This window comes from Cydia splendana, chromosome Z (genome assembly GCF_910591565.1).
Source record: "Cydia splendana chromosome Z, ilCydSple1.2, whole genome shotgun sequence".
In the NCBI taxonomy this organism is placed as follows: domain Eukaryota; kingdom Metazoa; phylum Arthropoda; class Insecta; order Lepidoptera; family Tortricidae; genus Cydia; species Cydia splendana.
This window is the reverse complement of record NC_085987.1, coordinates 11,122,047-11,141,204: the sequence shown is the minus strand read 5'-3', so window position 1 is coordinate 11,141,204 and position 19,158 is coordinate 11,122,047. Positions and strand designations below refer to the sequence as shown.

Below are 19,158 nucleotides of genomic sequence, written 5' to 3'. Positions count from 1 at the left end.
AATAAATCTGACAATGGATATAATTATTTTTATTTGAACTTGAACATATCACCCCGGTATTTATTCTAATTAACTCCATTTTGGAGAGATTTTTTTTATTTGTTAAGGCCCCACAAGCGTGTACAAATGTAATTTCGTTAAATGTACTTAGCCATACCCCGAAACGAAATAAATGGAGTTTACAAAACTGGTGGCAGAACATTGCAGTAATAGAGGTAGACCAAGAAAAGTCTGCAACGATTTTGATAGCATACGCAGTGCAGCGGGCTCAGCACGGTTCCATTTTTATCGACTATCACTATGCGCGTCCCTTTCGCACTTACATACTTGTTAGAACGTGACAGGCATGGTGACAAGGGATAAAAACGCGACCGTGCTAAGCCGCCTGGTGTTATTTAAACGTTCATAATTTCATAAAAATTTGACGTTAACATAACAACTTGCATTGCGTTCTCGTGCAAAGTACTCGGAAATTTTTGAAAATTTCACATAAAACAAATTAAGAAAATTTTATTTTATGAAAGTAAAATTTCGTTTCCCATACAAAAATATGAGAACTTATCGAAGTTTTTCCATGTGGAAATTTCGCAAGTTTGGAGACTTTGTGACGACACACCAATGTTGAAAGGGATATCTTAGGTCTAGGTTAAAATAAAACAAGATTTTTTTTATTGTATTTAATTAAAATTTTTATTTAATCAATGGTAGTGTATAACAATAAATATTTTTCTCTTTTGAAGAGATGTAGCCATAATGATATTCTTTGAGTACACAAAATAAACCCATTGGTTCTACCCATAACAATATCACATCGTTAGGCGTGTACGTACGTGGGCCCATTTTTACTTTGTAGGTACTTCACTTAAAGTTTGATGTTAGCTATTACGTAGGTATATCTTAATAGAACATGTTATATGCTGCAGGCTGGGCCAAGAACAATCTGGCTATATATATAATTGTGTATTTGGGTAATTAAAGATCAATTGTTTAAGTACGTCTGTATACCTATACTTTTATATAAAAAATCTCGAATAACTTATCATATCATTAATAAATATAAAAAATAACATTGTCATAAAAACCATAGCCCTCACAGCCTCGTCCTGCCCCGGTAAGGAATGATAGGACCAAATTTTACCGATCGCAAAACTCAGCCGTCGAATAATTAAACATTATTAGTTAAAACACACTTTAGTCTTTACATGGGATCGTGAAACAATTCATATTCTACTGAATAATGGTTAAAATAATGAAAACAGAAATTGAGATTGTACCCCTATGAATACTGTAGCTATCCACAAAAATCTTGCAGCCATCGCAAACAAATATCCAAAAAAAATAATACATAGAGTAGGTAAATAAATTTGAGACACTTTAATTGTTTTAATCTAAAGTTCACTATAATGATGAGGTGGTGAACTACAACTATGAGTTTAGCACAATCACTCATAGTGACGCAAACAGGGCCTTAGCACATTCGAGATAAGCTCTGCGTCCCCAGCCGGAAGCATTCCTTCTTGAATCTTTGAGCTGCTGGGGCGTAATCTCTATACCAGACTAACCTTGCACACCCAAGCCTATGTCAATTTTTACTATATCTAATGTAGTTAAAAAAATACACTTTATCCATTACAAAGCTTTGTCTCTAGTTGCACGGCCCCATAGGAATGATTCGTGCAAACTAATGAAATGAGCAATGCATTGATTCACTCGCTGTCTTCTTCGGTAACTATTTGCATAATTTAATGCTGCACACAGTAGTCCCTAGAAAAGAATCCTAAATATTGTATAAACTACAAACTTTAAAACAAAATATGTAACATTTTCCTCTGAACGATAAACAACATTGGTAAAGTCAATGTCTATATGAATAAGTATTCTACACACATTTTAAAATCATATCACGTTTAAGATGTATTAGGACTTATATCTTTAGCACGGCTATAGGTATACTTTACGATGTTTTGATGACATAAAAAGGAAAGTTAAGCTAAGTAGGTACCGAAATTTTATTAACCGTTGACATTGGTACCTACCTACAGGTGAAAAGGAACTCGGTTACAAGACAATATACAATGCATCATTACTTTAATCGAGATAGAACTTAATACGTCATTCAGTCAAGTTAAGATAACACTTAAAGGTGGATCGTTTCGCTACAATGTAGATACAACATTCAATAAAACGTTTTTATTGTATATCGCAATTAATTCAGAATCTCAGAAAATACTCGTATATAGGTATAGTTTGTATGCAAGCTAGGTACATGAAATGAAACAACGTATTGTGGGCTTATGTATGTTAGGTACATCCCCATACTGTGTCTATGCAAATAAATTAGTTTAGATATCCGGAGGTATCAATTGTACTTATCGAAGTAAGCAGGAACCTGAAAATATTAATTAATCTGTTTTAAGATTTATTTAGCATAACTAGGTCCTAATAATATTGTTTGGATTAAAAGTGTAGCAAAACGATACACACTAACATTATTTATTGCTTTTCTTAAATTATTAACATTAAGTAATCAACAATTACATTTCAGTAATTTTAACTACTAGCAAAGGTCATTGGGCGTTTTGTTCGGACACATGACCCACAGCGTACACAAACGAAATAGGTATGTAGGTAAATGTATCTGCTACTCAGTGGTATGAGTCGCATTCTTGCAAGCCATGGGAGAATTGAGAAAAAAAATAAAAATAATTTCTTATCATTATAGCATTTTTGCAATGAATTAAGTCAGAACTATTGGAATTATTTCAAAAATACTTTGAATAGCTGCTGTTATATTGCGTTGCTGTTGTTATATTGTTTAATATCAAGAGGAACAAAAATAAAATCCAGTTCTAAAAACGCACAGATCGAAACGACAGATGACGACTGCTAGGCGGTCCAAGCGATGGCGTCGTATGCGCATTTTGGTACCTACCCACAATTTACAACATTTCATTTGCCATTGTGCTATACTTAAAACGTTTATCATGCTGCATGAACCACACTTTTGCACAATCTTCTTCTTCCTCGCGTTATCCCGGCATTTTGCCACAGCTAATGGGAGCCTGGGGTCCGCTTGACAACTAATCCCATGATTTGACGTAGGCACTAGTTTTTACGAAAGCGATTGCCATCTGACCTTCCAACCCAGAGGGGAAACTAAGGCCTTATTGGGATTAGTCCGGTTTTCTCACGATGTTTTCCTTCACCGAAAAGCAACTGGTACCTAAATATCAAATGATATTTCGTACATAAGTCCCGAAAAACTCATTGGTACGAGCCGGGATTTGAACCCGCGGCCTCCGGATTGAAAGTCGCACGCTCTTACCGCTAGGCCACCAGCGCATCTAACAATCTAATCTAATACTATCTCGTACACATACCTACTGTTGAATAACTTTTTTCTGCCGGTTGATACATAAAATAAAATGACATATTTAGAAAAGTGAGATAAAATTGTCTATTTTAAAACTAGTTTGGTCTCTGTACGGGAAAGTTCATAAAGCGGGTCAAAAACGCCCAATGACCTTTATGATGTGAATGTGAATTTGATAGGTAGTTAACTAGACTCTTCTTTATCTATTACTTACTGTAGGTACCTACGAATTTTTTGTGAGTTCCGTTATTAATTTTAACATTTTGTAATAATATTACCTGTCACTTATTATCATGTTATGTCGAAATTAAACTTTCGTGAGACATATTTTAAACTGTTTAGAAGTCAACTGTTTAGCGACTAAAATTTCAAGTGAGTGAAACCGTTGTCGTCTAAACAGTTTATCATGTTATGTAATGAGATTAAAAGTATTTCAAAACTTCATTTATATATTGAGAAGTGTATGTTTTATATAGATAAAGTAGGTACCTAAATGTTTACTTTAAGAATCTAACCGGTTGTTTGAAGATTTTTGTATAAGTTTAAATAACAAAATTAGGTTGTAATTTATTGCTACAAATATGTTTAAGTACACTTAATTCGCCGGCAGTCCTATTGTTACATCTGCAAAATAAGATTTCGTAATATAACACATAACTTTCACAAAATGCTTTATTTATAGTCCAGCGTAGACTAATTTAATATTCAAATGTCGTCGATGTTGGCACCACTTCCAATAGCATTTGCAAGAAAACGGTAATTTTATCTGAAACAACACCACACATAAAATGTCAATACGGAAAGTTTTTTCGATGTGCTCCATTTATTGCGAGCTTTAAAATTAGTTTTAACTTTTATACTATCGATCGTAAAGTCTGGCCGATTTAAGGTATCAGAGTACATGGCGATTTATGTTCTTTAAGCTCAACCGCTTATCTACAGAGGTGGTTATACTTACAACGTCTTTTTTACGTTAAGAGCCCATCAACGTGCACACTAGCGTCACTGCTAAATAATCGTGATTATTTAAATTTAACGACAGGTATTTAAAAAAGGGGGGCGCTACGTACTGTATTGTGTATTTAAGTACCTTTTGAATACATCAAACTAGTTTTTATCTTGCTGGGTTAGTAGAACCTGGTAGAACTAAATAGGACCTCAAAACAAAAACGGCCGTTTTAACTGTGGACGCATAGATTGACGAATCCAGCAAAACTAGTTTGATATATTCAAAAGGTACTGAAATGCACAATACAGTACGTAGCGGCCCCCTGTTTTAAATACCTGTCGTTAAATTTAAATAATCACGATTAATTAACAGTGGCGCTAGTGTGCACGTTGATGGGCTCTTAAGTGAATTTGTACTAAAAAGGATTTAGCAACAGGAGATTCCTTGCAATTACAAACAGCACCGGAGAAAAGCGGCTATGATAAGTAGGAAATCTAAGAGTTGACCAGAATTTCCGACCTGTAAGTACTTATTTTAAATTACTTTCTTACCCATGAACGGCAGAGAATAACCCCATTTCACGAAGGGTAGGTAAACCAACATGCCTCCGAATATGAAACCGGTAGCGTACAGGTATTCCCATTGAGGCGTCTGGATTATCGGAGCTATTACCAAATACGTTGACACCAGAAGTACGATGTACGGTATTATAATGGGCACCTAAGAAAACGAAATTTGCTTTTTAATAACTGATTTTCGGTTTAACCCTAATTAAGTAACTATATACATATTTTTTACAATTTATTTACAGATGCTCGAATGTAAAATGCCAATACATATAATAAGAATAATAAAGATTTTAATAAAACTGCAGAGACATAATGTCTATTGACACGATCTACCGAAACAAAGTTGTCAGCATCACTTTTCGAGGTCCCGTCCGGCGTATTCTCATCTGTCCCCAACCTATGTGACCGAGGCGAAGACGGATGAGAATGATTTTATTCTTATTAGTGGTCGAGCCTCGGCCAAGGATGTATGTTAATAATTTTAACTACATTTCCAAATTGCTTAATTAAAAGTTATCGTTCCAAGGATCGTGTTCGGCGATGGTCATTTATTAATCGGGCTTTGTATTACGGGGATTTTCTTTTATGTTTACCTTATAGGGCCTCGGTGCATGGGGCTTGGTGTGTCTCATGACGATCAACGCCAGCATAGCGCCGCCGTAGAATATCCACGCCGTGAACGAGAAGAAATCAATCAGCGAGTCTATAGTTCCGTACAACACCATAGCAACAGCGATCAGGGACTGCAAAAGATTTCATTAATGTAGGTAACCCAAATGTAACCTAACACTTTTAATTTTGTCGTAGGTACCTAAACATTTTTTGTGTTGTGTGGTTTAAAAAGTTGAAACATTAAGGAAAGCCAGAAGGACTAAATAGTAATATTTACTAGATAAGATTGAATTTTGTATTGGTACCTACCTATATAAAGCCTGACCAGGAATATGCGTATGATCACGCGCCATATTGCGAAATTTCCTGGAACTAATTTGTTCATACTATACCGAACTGTCACCCTATACATGAGAATAACAGCGCCCTCTTGACAATTCATATATTACTGGTCAGGCTTTACAACCTAGTGGAAAAAGAATACTATAACATTTCTCTGATTTCGACATAAGTCTAAGTAGATAGGTACCACTGCCAACAGTATTTCCAAAAATGATAAATGGTATCAAAACATGTTGGTAAGATTAGGTAACACATACATGGAAAATAAGGCCCGGAGCTGGTGTGAAGCGGCGCACGTGGACGTAGGAGAGGATATCCAACAAGTGACCCTCCCTGGACGCGGCGAAACACAACCTGCGAAGGAATAACAAAAAGTTAGAGAACTTATTGTTTTTTAACTATTTTAATCTACCAGAAATATTTTTTGTAAATATTAATAATAACGTTTAGTGTGGAATAGTGAAAAGGTTAGTGTGCTGTTTAGCGCCATCTAGTGACGAGTAGCTTTAACAGTTTTCTAAAATACGAGAATTTCTTTATAGGTACCTTGCCAAAGAGTAATTAATTGTAGAACAGATTTAAAATCTAAAAATCAAGCCCTGGAGTTTGAGAGCCGAACTATATCAACTTAATTAACCAATATCAACTTTCGTGCATTTTAACAAGATTCACGCGCCGCGCACTAGGCGAGGCGTTCAAAGGGGTAAGAATCAATATCGTATTTACCTTCCAGCCACGAACAGAGTGCCATTCGCGGAGCCAAAAGTCGATATGGTGACGGCCAGCGGCATGAGCCACGCCATGGGCCCCAGCAAGCGGTTCCCGAACGTGACGGCCACAGCCTCGCTGTCCACCATCTCGCTCACCGACATCACAGTCAGGTAGGACACGTTCACTAGCGCGTAGCACAGAGTCACCAGTGGGATGCCAATTATAATGCTCAATGGGAGATTTCTAGAACATGAATATTACAGTTATGTACAGTACCTACTCACAGCAACACCCTTATCTGACCAAACCCTTTTATCAATGTTGCAATTTATTGAGAAGGTTGACAAACTTCCTACCGTAGGGAATCTTAACTTTGCCGGTTGGTGCCCAACTTCGCCCAAGTAAAATATTAAAATTGAGTTAGACCAAGCTAAGTTGGCAGCGATTTTGATAGCACAGTTATTTTAAACGTCAAACTTCTATAAAATTATGACGTTTATTAACACTTGAAGTCTGATGCTATCGAAATCGCTGCCCAGTTAGTTTGGTCTAACTCTAATAATTAAAATAAATTTTCCAAGAATAAGATATCCATTGATTAACAATAAAAAATTAAGGCCGCGTAAAAATAGTTTATTATTATTTAATGCTAGTTAAGGCGAAGTTATGTACCTACGAAAGGCGAATTGTCTTCATAAGCTATAGTTCGTTTTTTTTGCATTAGAAATAAGGTAAACAATCTTGATGTGTCATTTAATTGAAAAACACATTTTAAAAATAATTTACGGCAAATATGTAACAATTATAAATCTAATACGATCTTTTATATTCTTCTGCTTTCATAAGTAAGTTACTGATTTATAAAAAGCGTTTTTCAATTAAAAGACATGTCAAGATCGCTTACCTTCTTTCAAGTTCTTTCTAATGCTAAAAAAACGAAATATAGTAAAAGTAGGTACATATTATGCCAGCTCGCTATCAATGGTTATACTGATAAGCAGACATCGTAAATTTTATATTCATAGCATTTTCGGTGCAGCGGAGTGGTGTTAACGGAATTGGTATAAACAATTTCAACCCTAATGATTAATTAGCGTTAATTACATTAATATTAACCTTAATTTACCATTTCAGTTGGAATTATCTATACCAATTCCGTTAACACCACTCCGCTGCACCAAAAATGCTATAAAATTTACGATATCTGCTGATAAGATAATATAATAGACGATAGATAATTTTAATAGTTTTTTAGATAATAACTGCTGTTAAATGATTATAATGACAGATTGTTTTGAAAACTCAAGCAGTTTTATCACTTTAGGCTGGTACAGGATTGAGAGGTTCTTTCTGAAGAAAAAGTCTAATCAACAGTGGTGAATAGCACGCTTAATAGAAAGAGATTGGAGCTGAATATATCGCAATATCCAATTAAGAGATACCAACTAAGAGCAGAGCGCGTAACAAGTCTCGACTCGACGGAGCCGGGGTTAAAATTAGCAATTTAGTGCGAGCTACATCACATCAACTGTATACAGACTATACAGTCCAGCAGTCGTCAAAATGTTCTTTATTTTTTGTGTGAATTCGTGATGTGACGTCAGTTTATACCTAGGTCGAATCTTTATTTAACATGGTAGAGCTTACTAAAATAGGTATTTTAAATGCGGAAAGTTCCTTTAAAATCCTTTTTACGAGGCTGCGAGAACAGAGACCGACATGTCTTCGACGCATCGCGTATTTATATTAATATGCTATATATATGCTGACTATAGGTATATACGTATTATATATGTAAGTTGGCATCCTTATTCCCTCGTATTCACTCAGTTAAAAAAAATCACTTAATATAGGTAATGGCAATGGCAGCAGTTACATCATCAATGTTTATTTTATAAGATATTTTTAATATCAATATTATCACGAATTGGATAATATTTGTCAGATCTTTGCTTCAATACCTACACATACAGTGTACCTACTTTTTTATTTAGATACGTGAACCGATACATGTATGTTGATTGAAATACGTGACCGCGTCATAGTATGCATAGTGTGGGTATTCCCCACGCAATGACTTACTTGGATGGATTCATAATTTCTTCAGTGACATAGTTGAGATTGTTCCAGCCGTCGTAGGCCCACAGGCCGGTGTAGAAGGCCGTGGCAATGTTGCCGAAGGTGGCGGTGCTAGTCGAGAAGTTGGGCTCCTGTAAATGTCGCGTATTACCTGCACCATACGGACACAACCAACTGTAAGTCTGCATCGATTCATCCCTGTTCAGGTGAAATATTCGAGGTACGATCGGCTATGGAGTCTTATGGAATGGTAATGTATGAATATAATTAGGTACCTAGTCAATGACGATAATCGCTTGACAGTCCGGCAGCCCGTAAAGTTTAACCAAAGCGAATTCCATAGTTACGTACATTTACCTAATATTTTGCGGGTTATTCTTACAGGGTTCCGCTTTTATTTTCTTATCTGCTGTTGAATTCTCTCATTACATTATTGAAAATTAAGAAGTAAATGAGCTCTTTTAAATACCCGATAATTAATTCGCAATGCAGATAGGAAACGGAAGATTTGTAAGTACCCACTACTGCCCACTAAGTACCCACTTAAAACTTCTCATTCAAAAGATAGACATTAATTGTCGGTTTATATTTCTAACATTGAACCTTTTATATCGATCGTTACCCCCTATAACCCCGCAATTTCTGACTTATGAAAATCATTTATTAAAATTAAATGCTCTATCTGTAAGTATGCCCCGACCGTTTCACTAATGGAGATTGTTAGCACCTATATTATCCCCAAACTGTCAACTGGTAGATGCATGAAAGTGATTATTGCACTTTCAGCACGATGCACGATGATCCCTGGGTGAACGTTTATTAGAACTGTCTATAGTACTAAAGTAAACACTGTCGTATTAACAAATGATTGTGAGAGGAAACGCAATATGGCTTGCAACTTATTGCCAGTAAGTAGCGGAAGATCCCGTCTTTTTGTGAAGTATTACCTAATATCAGTTTGTAAGCGCCGCCGCAGACGATGATGGCGATTGCGACTAACTTCGCAGCGGTGAAGATGTTTTGGACGTTTGTGGCCAGGTTCACGCTGTAGCAGTTCACCGCCAATATCATCACTAGAATAGAACAGATCATTTAAGGTGGCTGCGTACGTAACGTGAATTTACCCCAGATGGGGAAGGCTAAGGACGATAGTTTCCCGCTTCGACCGGCTCCCTGGGGCGGGCCGGTCATAGATTTTTTTTCCCAGGCGGAAAAAAATAGACTAGACACTCTAGACAGTCTCCAACACATTACGCATGAAACCACTTTTAGATATCGCTTTAAAATACATATTTGTTTCATAAAATTAAATAACAAAGACTGGCCACCTATTTTACCACCATTATTTTTTTCTTAAGTTTTATTTCAACTTTCGTAATAGGTACATACCTAATAAATTATGAACAGAAAATTGTCAATGTCAGAGAAATTAGTAAAATAGGGGCCGCGATGACCAAGACGTCGCGTTGCGTTTCATAAAAGGCTTGTAATAGGGCTTGCAAACACACGTTACACGTCTTTTATAAAATGCAACTGTGGTCTACTAACCAAAAGTTGTACCACTTGTACCTTTAACGAATAAAAAAACTATAAAAATTAAATATTATATTACGCACAATATTATTTTTGAACTTTACCTCTACTTTCTGTTCATTATGGTACACGGTACAACTTATGGCAGCTGTAATACTAGTATCAGATTACAATGACAGCTGTCTATCGCTTTCGCAATTGCTTTCTCAACGCTAGGCTCCAAACTTATCATATTACCTATATGGAAACTCGTATAAAAATTCGCAAAGGAAATTAGCATAAAACAATCGCATAGCACATAATCTGCATCACGAAAACATTCCGGTGCTTAAAGACATACAGATTGATTAACAAACGCTGGCGCGGAATTCATACGGCGTACCCATACCAGTGCTGTTTTAATTAGTGATTGATTCGCAGCGGCACGGCATTCCAGTTCACTATACCCGACACCCTTTAACAATTTGATCATAAGTCATAACTCTTATTCGTCACCTCATTTCGTCGCTCGTGTCTCGTGTGCGAGTCATTGCGAGTTTGTTACCAGGCCAATACCAATGCCAATGATACTAGGGTTGTTATTTCATGCGCTAACCGAGTACCGCATTCAAAGAACCAGTCACCGTGCCCTCCAGATTTATTACAGCTACAGTGGTAGTCGGAGTTCACTTTACACTGTATAGCCTTAGGCTTGAGGTCGACACGCGAGGGAACCCGAGCCCAGGAAGGCCTCGACATTGATCTTGGTTATTGACAGTATATAATCAGTGGAATCGATATTAAATTGAAGGTTCAGCTCACCTATTGATATGACCGCTACCAGTTTGACAAGCGCATCGGGCGGTTCGCATTCACTAACGAACGGCTCCACTGCGTACTTGGCGAAGCTCAGGCAGATGATTGCCATCTGTGACGGTTTCAGCACCAGAGTTGACACCTGTAGACCCGGAAAATAAATTGTAAATTATACATACCTATTAGGCAACCTATGTACCATTGTACTTTGTAACACTGGCAATCATAGACTAATATTAATCCCATTTTATTGACTAATTGCATATGGCCTTTAATAATACTTTAAATTACAACAAAATATACTTACAATTCAATGCTGGTGCATCGTTTGAATTACTTATGTACCTATTCACAAAAGTAGTTACCTAATACCTACTAAAGTAACAAATTACCTACACTAAGTTTTTTGTTAATTATAGATTTAACCGCCACTGATTGTGAAAAGTACTTATACTCGATCTAAACATAGACTATTGGCGACATTGAAACCTTGATGACAGCGAAACCCAAGAAATGTAAATTGCTGCATCGTCGACATAAAAATTACTGCGCAGTTAGTCACTACGGGTATAAAATTCATGACTAAAGATTTAAACAAAGATCACTATTTGATTCGGTTAAATTGTGTTCTAATGTATGGGAAAGACAAACTAATTATAGCCAGCCTTTTATGAATGTAGTATGATACCTTAGGGTATGGTGCTTTACGCACACTAGCGTCCCTTCCCCTCCCCCTGACGCAACCCCCCTTTTTGCATGAAATATGTCCCGGTTCACAGTTTTTTAAATTTTTTGAGGAAAGTATACATTTTAGGAAAAAAGTGTCAATGAAAGAAATAATCCTTAATAAATTCTTAATAAAAAAGGTCATATTCATTTTTTTTGTATGATGCACCATATTCATGTATTAGCTTGTTAAAATTCGAAATAACATAGTTTTTACTTAGGATTCGAAACTCATTTATTATACACGGTGTAACACGAGGAATCCGAATAATTTTAACAGCGTATTCCTGATCATATTTAGAGACATAAATGTCCTATAATTTTTTTTGAAATCCGGCTAGTTTCAGAGTAAGTAAAAAGCTAGTAAAAAGTAAATGCTATTGGTAAACTTGTCAGTTAAAATGGATTTTTACTTTTTTTTCATAAAACTTAGCTTTTGCAAAGTGTTACTTGTCACTTTTTGACATCCATCAATAAGGATATTTAGACTACGTCCCATAGTAGCAACATCGCCATCAAAAAGGCGTTTTGCACTATGTAACAATAAAAACTTGTTTTTTTTTTAATTGGTATTAACTCTTAAACTAACCGGATTTCAAAAAAAATTATAGGACATTTTTGTCTCTAAATATGATCAGGAATACGCTGTTAAAATTATTCGGATTCCTCGTGTTACACCGTGTATAATAAATGAGTTTCGAATCCTAAGTAAAAACTATGTTATTTCGAATTTTAACAAGCTAATACATGAATATGGTGCATCATACAAAAAAAAGAATATGACCTTTTTTATTAAGAATTTATTAAGGATTATTTCTTTCATTGACACTTTTTTCCTAAAATGTATACTTTCCTCAAAAAATGTAAAATACTGTGAACCGGGACATATTCCATGCAAAAAGGGGGGGTTGCGTCAGGGGGAGGGGAAGGGACGCTAGTGTGCGTAAAGCACCATACCCTAAGGTATCATACTACATTCATAAAAGGCTGGCTGTAATTAGTTTTTCAAAAAACACAATTTGACCGAATCAATTGCAGAAGATATTGTTACAATTAGAATATTTTAGGTATGCTTGCTAAGTCGGGAGCAAATGATTACGCTTATGTAGAGCAAATAAATAAATTCATTCGCTCATTCATTCATAGAGTTGACCAAGCTAAGCAAGCAAGTGTTATTTAAAAGTCATAATTTTATAGAAGAATTTATTTGATTGCTTAGCTTGGTCTAACTCTATCCGTTTTCGTATCGCACTCATAGAACTGTAATAGTATCGGTACCCAGGAAAATAGAAACGCGGGTGGTCCTCCGAAGGCGTCCATGAAGTACGCATACTCGGCACCCGACGACGTGTTCATAGTTCCCAGCTCCGCGTACGCGAGCGCTCCTGTGGAAAAACCGGATGGTTGATGCAGGAACTATATATAGGTACCTCTGTTGTTTAACAAAATGTAGATAAGTATTAACGCTATTTCGATACCAAATAATTGAGAGCAACCAGTCTTGAGTCCTCAGCAAGCTCGACAAAGCAATTTCACCTTACTGTACAAACGGAGTTTCGTTCACTTAATTGTTGTATTGTACATTGTAATGAACATTGGCACATACTGTGACATGGAGTATATCATGAGTGGTTTAACATGAGGAAACCGAATAATTTTAACCACGCATTTCTGAGGTCAAAAGAAGTAAAAAATGTAATATAAGTTTAGGTCAATTTCGCCAAAAAAAAAAATTTTTTTTGTTTTGTTTTTTCAAGTTTTTGAATGTATTTGTACATAAAAAATAAATGTTATTGGTAAACTTGTCAGTTAAAATTGATTTTTACATTTTTTTTCGTAAAACCCTACTTTTTGCAAAGTGTTACGTGTCACTTTTTGACATCTATCAATAAGGATATTTAGACTACGTCCCATAGCAGCAACATCACCATCAAAAGGCCTTTTACGCTATGTAACAATAAAAACGTGTTTTTTTTAATTAATATTATCTCTGAAACTAGGCGAATTTCAAAAAAGTTTATAGGACATTTTTGTCTCTAAATATGATCAGGAATGCGCTGTTAAAATTATTCAGTTTCCTCATGTTACACCGTGTATAGCTCCAACTTTTAAAACAAACGAAATAGAGAAAAACGTTTAGTATGAAAAACTTAAATTCGCTGTAAGTATTTTTTATTATCCATGGTATCTGAAGCTACATAAACTAATTATAGGCATAGAATTATGTTATACCTTATCCTATTGTAAGTAGAAAGTTTCAGAGCAATCTACAGTCGTTTTAAAATGAGAGCGTCACTACGTTTGTATGGAGAACAAAGCTTGCTGCGGACTCTTTAACCCTTTACCAGGCTAAGGGTTATATATATCCCACATACGGGACTTCAAACATGTGTTTTATTTTCAATGAGTAAGACTGACATTTGATCGTCATTTTTGAAATATCAGCCTGGTAAAGGGTTAAGATTTTTAACAAGCTTTTATTTTGTTTCACCTTTCACAGTGGTATCTGACTGTTTGCAAACTAGTTTCGGAAATCAAATTGGATCCGCTTTAAGGATGACTCACGCTAGACCGGGTCGGGGTCGGGCCGGAGCTTCCGGCGCTTCGTTTTCTATGGAAAGCACCGCGTGATCACCGATCAGCCGTCATAGAAAATGACACGTCGGACGCCTCGGTCCGGTCTAGCGTGAGCCATCCTTTAGAGGTCTTATGTTAGCCAATATGCTGTAAGGTGAACATTATTGACACATTGTTCGTTTAAATCGGCGTCGTTCTGTACACGTGATCCCATTGAGACAGCTTCGTTTAACAACAACAGGTCTACTTACTCAGCTAACAAAGGATGTTTAGAATATTGAGTTCAGATCAAGTTCGCAGAAACATAGTTTATTATTATACAATGCAGACTGTTTTTATTGGACACCGTATCACTTTGCAATAACATCATTTATGTATAAGCTGCAACAGCGTGAAACCCTTAGGTTAACTACTTGTTTCCGTTAAGACTTAGCAGCATAATTTGATATGCTGTTAACTATCTATCATATCATAATTTAACATTAATTATAATACATACCTCTATATAGGTAGGTACTACGAGTACATACTAATAACATGAATCCGTATCACTCAGAAGTTGATGATTTTCAGGAGATTACGAGCCACTCCTGGATAAGATAAACATAGGTTTAGGTATATGCTGGCCTATGATATCGAAGGGGATTATTTGCCCAGCAATCAATATGATGATTGTGCAGTCAGCATCAATAGTAGCGGATGAAACAACGTGACAAAAGTATCTGCCACCCAGAAATACTTTTCCACACAGAGATATTATATCTAGGTAATAATCGGGCCGGGCCATTGCTCCTTTTTCCCTAAGGTAAATGTACCCCTGACTTACCCAGCAACGAGAGTAGGCCACACGCCATCCAAATGATGAAGCTGATGCCCACCGAACCAGTGCGCTCCAGCAGCCCAGAGGGCGAGACGAATATTCCAGATCCTGAATCGTACAAAATCATTTAATACAAACGCTTATTTTATACAGGCGAGGTCCAGCTAAGTATTAATATAGGTACCTAAACAATTCAAACAGTTTACAAAACTTAATGGCAAAAGTTTCATTTGAATAAATACAATATATCATTACAGGATTTACAGGGATTGCTATTTTCCTAGAAATATTGTAAGCTTAAATCGTACAAACGTAGACACAGTAGGTACCTAGAGTTTTTTTGATGATACCAAAACTATCTAAGTATTTTAAGTCAGAGTTTATTACGTATTAAGAGTTTATCCCATTTGTCTAGTCGGTATATCAACAAGTAAAAAACGCGGTCAAGTTCGCGTCGGACCACGCATAATGGAGGGTTCCGTAATACCTTATATAATGCGAAAAAAAACATACAAAAGGACGTATCTTAGCGCCACTTAAGTCGTTTTAATAAGTTTTTTGGATAATCTCATTATTAATTATCATGTTCAGAATAATTTTCGTGGAAAGTATTTAATTACTTAGTCGTACCTATTTTCAATTCTTTTTTCATATTCTTTGCAGTTTGCACGCTTAGTTCATAAGTTACAGGAGCCCCTAGGGACATTTTATGGACTTATTAGACCTACAGGCCTATTCGGATTTCGAGATAATCACAAGATCTTGAGACGATTTAGATATCAACTAGATCTACATTAGATATCGACTAGATGTGACTTGGATATCTAAGTCATAATTGTCGAAATCGTTCAAGAGGACCTCCAGAATCGCGGAAACGTCAAATTTGACATATCTATCTTACAAATATCTTTAAATTATCCGTATCATAACTTGTTGAAGTCTAGTAGAAATCTAATTCATTTTCCGAATCGAGCCGATTTTATTTGGATGAAGCGATTATTTCCAAAAGTATTTGGTTAATTATAAAACGCTTATTATATTATTTAAAATCAAATATACATATGTCGATTATATAGTTCGGAAAGCCATTTCCGTCAGTAGAAAAAGACCGTAAGTTTAAGAAATGTAGGCGCGGTGGGTTGGCCTCCCATATAAAACTGACATAGTGGGTTTGCCAGAGTATAGTTTCCGAGTAAAATGGCCGTGACATACGAACAGACGGATATGACAAAACTGTAAGGGTTACGTTTTTACCATTTTGGCTACGGAACCCTAAAAATGAAATGAAAATGCTCTAAGAAATAATACCGCTAGTTTTGTTTGCCAACAAATGCTAACACTCAAACGTGTTATGAATGCTTGCTCAAAGGTGTTATGAGTGCTTGTAATGCTCTCAAGAGCCGCAAAGTATAAATAAACACATACTCGTAGCTAAAATGGAAATATATTTGCCATATTGGCACTGATAGAAGTTACAAATCGGATTGAGGAGGAAGCGTTCTATATTTATAGTTTTTGCTAAAGTTTATCAATTAACATCTAATGCACGACAGCAAATTATCCTCGGCTAATCAGCGACATGGAGCTGTTAATAAGTGTGGCTGTGGGGGATTTTTCTACATAGGTATCTGTATGATGTATTTTTCTACATATATGTTGAAATTGGTATAAGTAAGTACTTATTGGCACAGAATAAATAATAGTACTACCGTACAGAAAGGAAACTTCCTACAAAACCGAAGTTTGATAGCGGTTCAGGGTCGAATCATGCTATCCCTTTCTAATATAAGGCACTATCCCTTTCGGCAATTTAGGGTTGTCAAAAATCAAGTGATTATCTTATCTGTGGTCGTGAACGCAAAAGGAAGTCAAGTGGTGCCAACCCTAATAATTGCTCGGAGCAATGCTGAGCCGAGCGGAGCCGAGTTTGGCCGAAGTCAGGAGTTTCGCACCCCTGTTATTGGTACTATGCCGGCTCTTTTTAACCTTTCGAGCGTGAAAGCAAAAGTGTCGGTGAAGCAAACCACACAACACACTGACGTTATGACTTACCCATTATGAACGAACAAGCAATACCGACCTATCATGGTGCCGACAATTAGAGCCACCCCACTGAAGAGTCCCACCCGTCTCTTGAGGTGAACAGGGTCGTCCTGAGCTGAGTCCGACCCCTCCAACTGCAATAAAACGCAATTTTTAAGTAGGTATTTACATAACTAACAGCTACGCACGCAGAGGTAACTTGGTGGTGCTCAAACGTGCAAGAAATAAAAACATGTCCTACCTCAAAAATACATTCAACAGCTAACGTCATGACTGCTTAGAAAAACCTCCTACGCAGGATTCTTTCTTACAATTTCAGAATGGTTTTATAATGCACGCACGCTTGACTGGTTTTTATTGTTAGTACATATTTATATATATTTGCATAAAAAAATATGCGGTCATGACCTAGTAATCTGCTTATAACCTCAGTAAGTCGATTTGCAAACGAAGTCCGACGTCTCAATCTCATTCCTTTCTAGAAGTATTTAGGTAAGTATGTACATTTGAGACTAACGGCGCAGTCTGAGTGCTCAGAAAACACATTTCACGAGAATATTGGCTTAGTGAGCCATGCTTAGTAAAGAATAGACCAGTATTATTTTCAAATACAATAAAGTAGGTAATCAATTTATCATAGTATTTAGATAAGTCCTTTGTAAAATTGCAGATTATTCAATCAGAACGCTGTTCAGAGGCTCCTAAGAACATAAAAATATCTTTTTTTTTCAAACGGAGGCGCCCAAAACCAAAGTCATCATAACATTAGTCGATTTTTAATTAAATCGAGTTACCTACATAGAGCTCGTAATTCGCAAATTCGCACAAGTACACACGAGTGTTTTAATTCCTAACTATGCACAGTCACATACACTGCCTTATCTACACACATATTATAAGCTCTCTATGATGTGTTCAAGAACCGTATGTTACGACCGACATTAAGGCATTGATCAAGAGTCTTCAAGAGATCTTTGTTTTTAAGAGATAGGTATTCGAAGTTTGAATATCATTATGTAATCGAATTTAATGAATTTGTTGGAATAAAACAGTTTGCCGTAGATATGCTGGCCGCGTACTTTTCGCTTTTTGACGATATCATACAGGGTTTATGACATGACATGTGTGTAGATAAAAAATAACTTAACTGATAAGTGGCGAGGAAAAATTAAAACAAGTCAAGAACTGCAAAAAATGTTAAGTAATATTGAATAAAATAATTACACCATTGAAAGAAAAAGATTTATGATAGAACCTCACGTACAACAAATCATTTATATTTATTTATTTATTTACAATCAATAATGCAATTATTTTAATGCAGAACATAGCGACTTCAAACAGAGCTGCGAAGATTTGAGCCGGTCTAGAATATTTATCAAGTCTAATAAAACGTAATCTATATAACGTACCATTTTTTTATAACATGTAGATAGTAGGTAATTAGATATCTTCCAATTTTCTAGGAGTCGCTCGCCTTCAATAATAATGCAAACTGAATCATTTGGCAAATCTTATTGACAATTGCTGTACAGACTTCATCTCTAGAATGACTAATGGATTTTATGGATATTTGAATTATTTTATGCATAAGTAAATCAATTGTTTTTACTTATAGCTGCGTGAAATTTAAGGTGGATTGCCGTTTCAACTCATATCTACCGTGTTCCAAGTGATATATGTATAATAAATTAACCGAAATATAATAGATTATCTATAGTTTTCATAAAAGTTTTAAGTCAAAGATCATTACGAGGTCTAGTTAAAAGTATTTTTTAAATTAAAATCTCATATTTCAAAAATAGTAAAAAGACAAAGACAGTACATTTCGTGTACAATCAAAATACTAGAGGGCGGTAAGTACCTTGTCTCCTGGATTGGAGTTACCGTCGGTGAGCGCTCCTGTCGCGCCGTCTTCGGCGTCGAAGCCGGCGGAGCACCCGCGCCATACCAGTCCGCTTTCGTGTACGCTCCCTGAAACAGATACCATCGTTTAACTCCCATGCCATGAGAAAACTAGTGTGTTATC

At 36.1% G+C, this 19,158-nt stretch overlaps 1 protein-coding gene across 2 annotated transcripts in view; it reads right to left on the bottom strand.

Moving 5' to 3' along the window:
- Nucleotides 1-662: 662 nt before the first annotated feature.
- The window catches only part of LOC134804512 (b(0,+)-type amino acid transporter 1-like), a 45,963-nt gene continuing 27,467 nt past the window's right edge, over nucleotides 663-19,158 (bottom strand). For both annotated transcript variants that reach the window (XM_063777596.1, XM_063777595.1), the window contains exons 2-13: nucleotides 18,994-19,103; nucleotides 17,167-17,263; nucleotides 15,093-15,194; nucleotides 12,968-13,074; nucleotides 10,970-11,105; nucleotides 9,583-9,708; nucleotides 8,639-8,786; nucleotides 6,572-6,799; nucleotides 6,103-6,199; nucleotides 5,485-5,634; nucleotides 4,874-5,042; nucleotides 663-4,139 (exon numbers count right to left, since the gene is read on the bottom strand). In XM_063777596.1, the coding sequence (XP_063633666.1) occupies nucleotides 4,072-4,139; nucleotides 4,874-5,042; nucleotides 5,485-5,634; nucleotides 6,103-6,199; nucleotides 6,572-6,799; nucleotides 8,639-8,786; nucleotides 9,583-9,708; nucleotides 10,970-11,105; nucleotides 12,968-13,074; nucleotides 15,093-15,194; nucleotides 17,167-17,263; nucleotides 18,994-19,103 (1,538 nt within the window). In that variant the 3' untranslated portion in view covers nucleotides 663-4,071. The remainder of the gene's footprint in view (nucleotides 4,140-4,873; nucleotides 5,043-5,484; nucleotides 5,635-6,102; nucleotides 6,200-6,571; nucleotides 6,800-8,638; nucleotides 8,787-9,582; nucleotides 9,709-10,969; nucleotides 11,106-12,967; nucleotides 13,075-15,092; nucleotides 15,195-17,166; nucleotides 17,264-18,993; nucleotides 19,104-19,158) is intronic.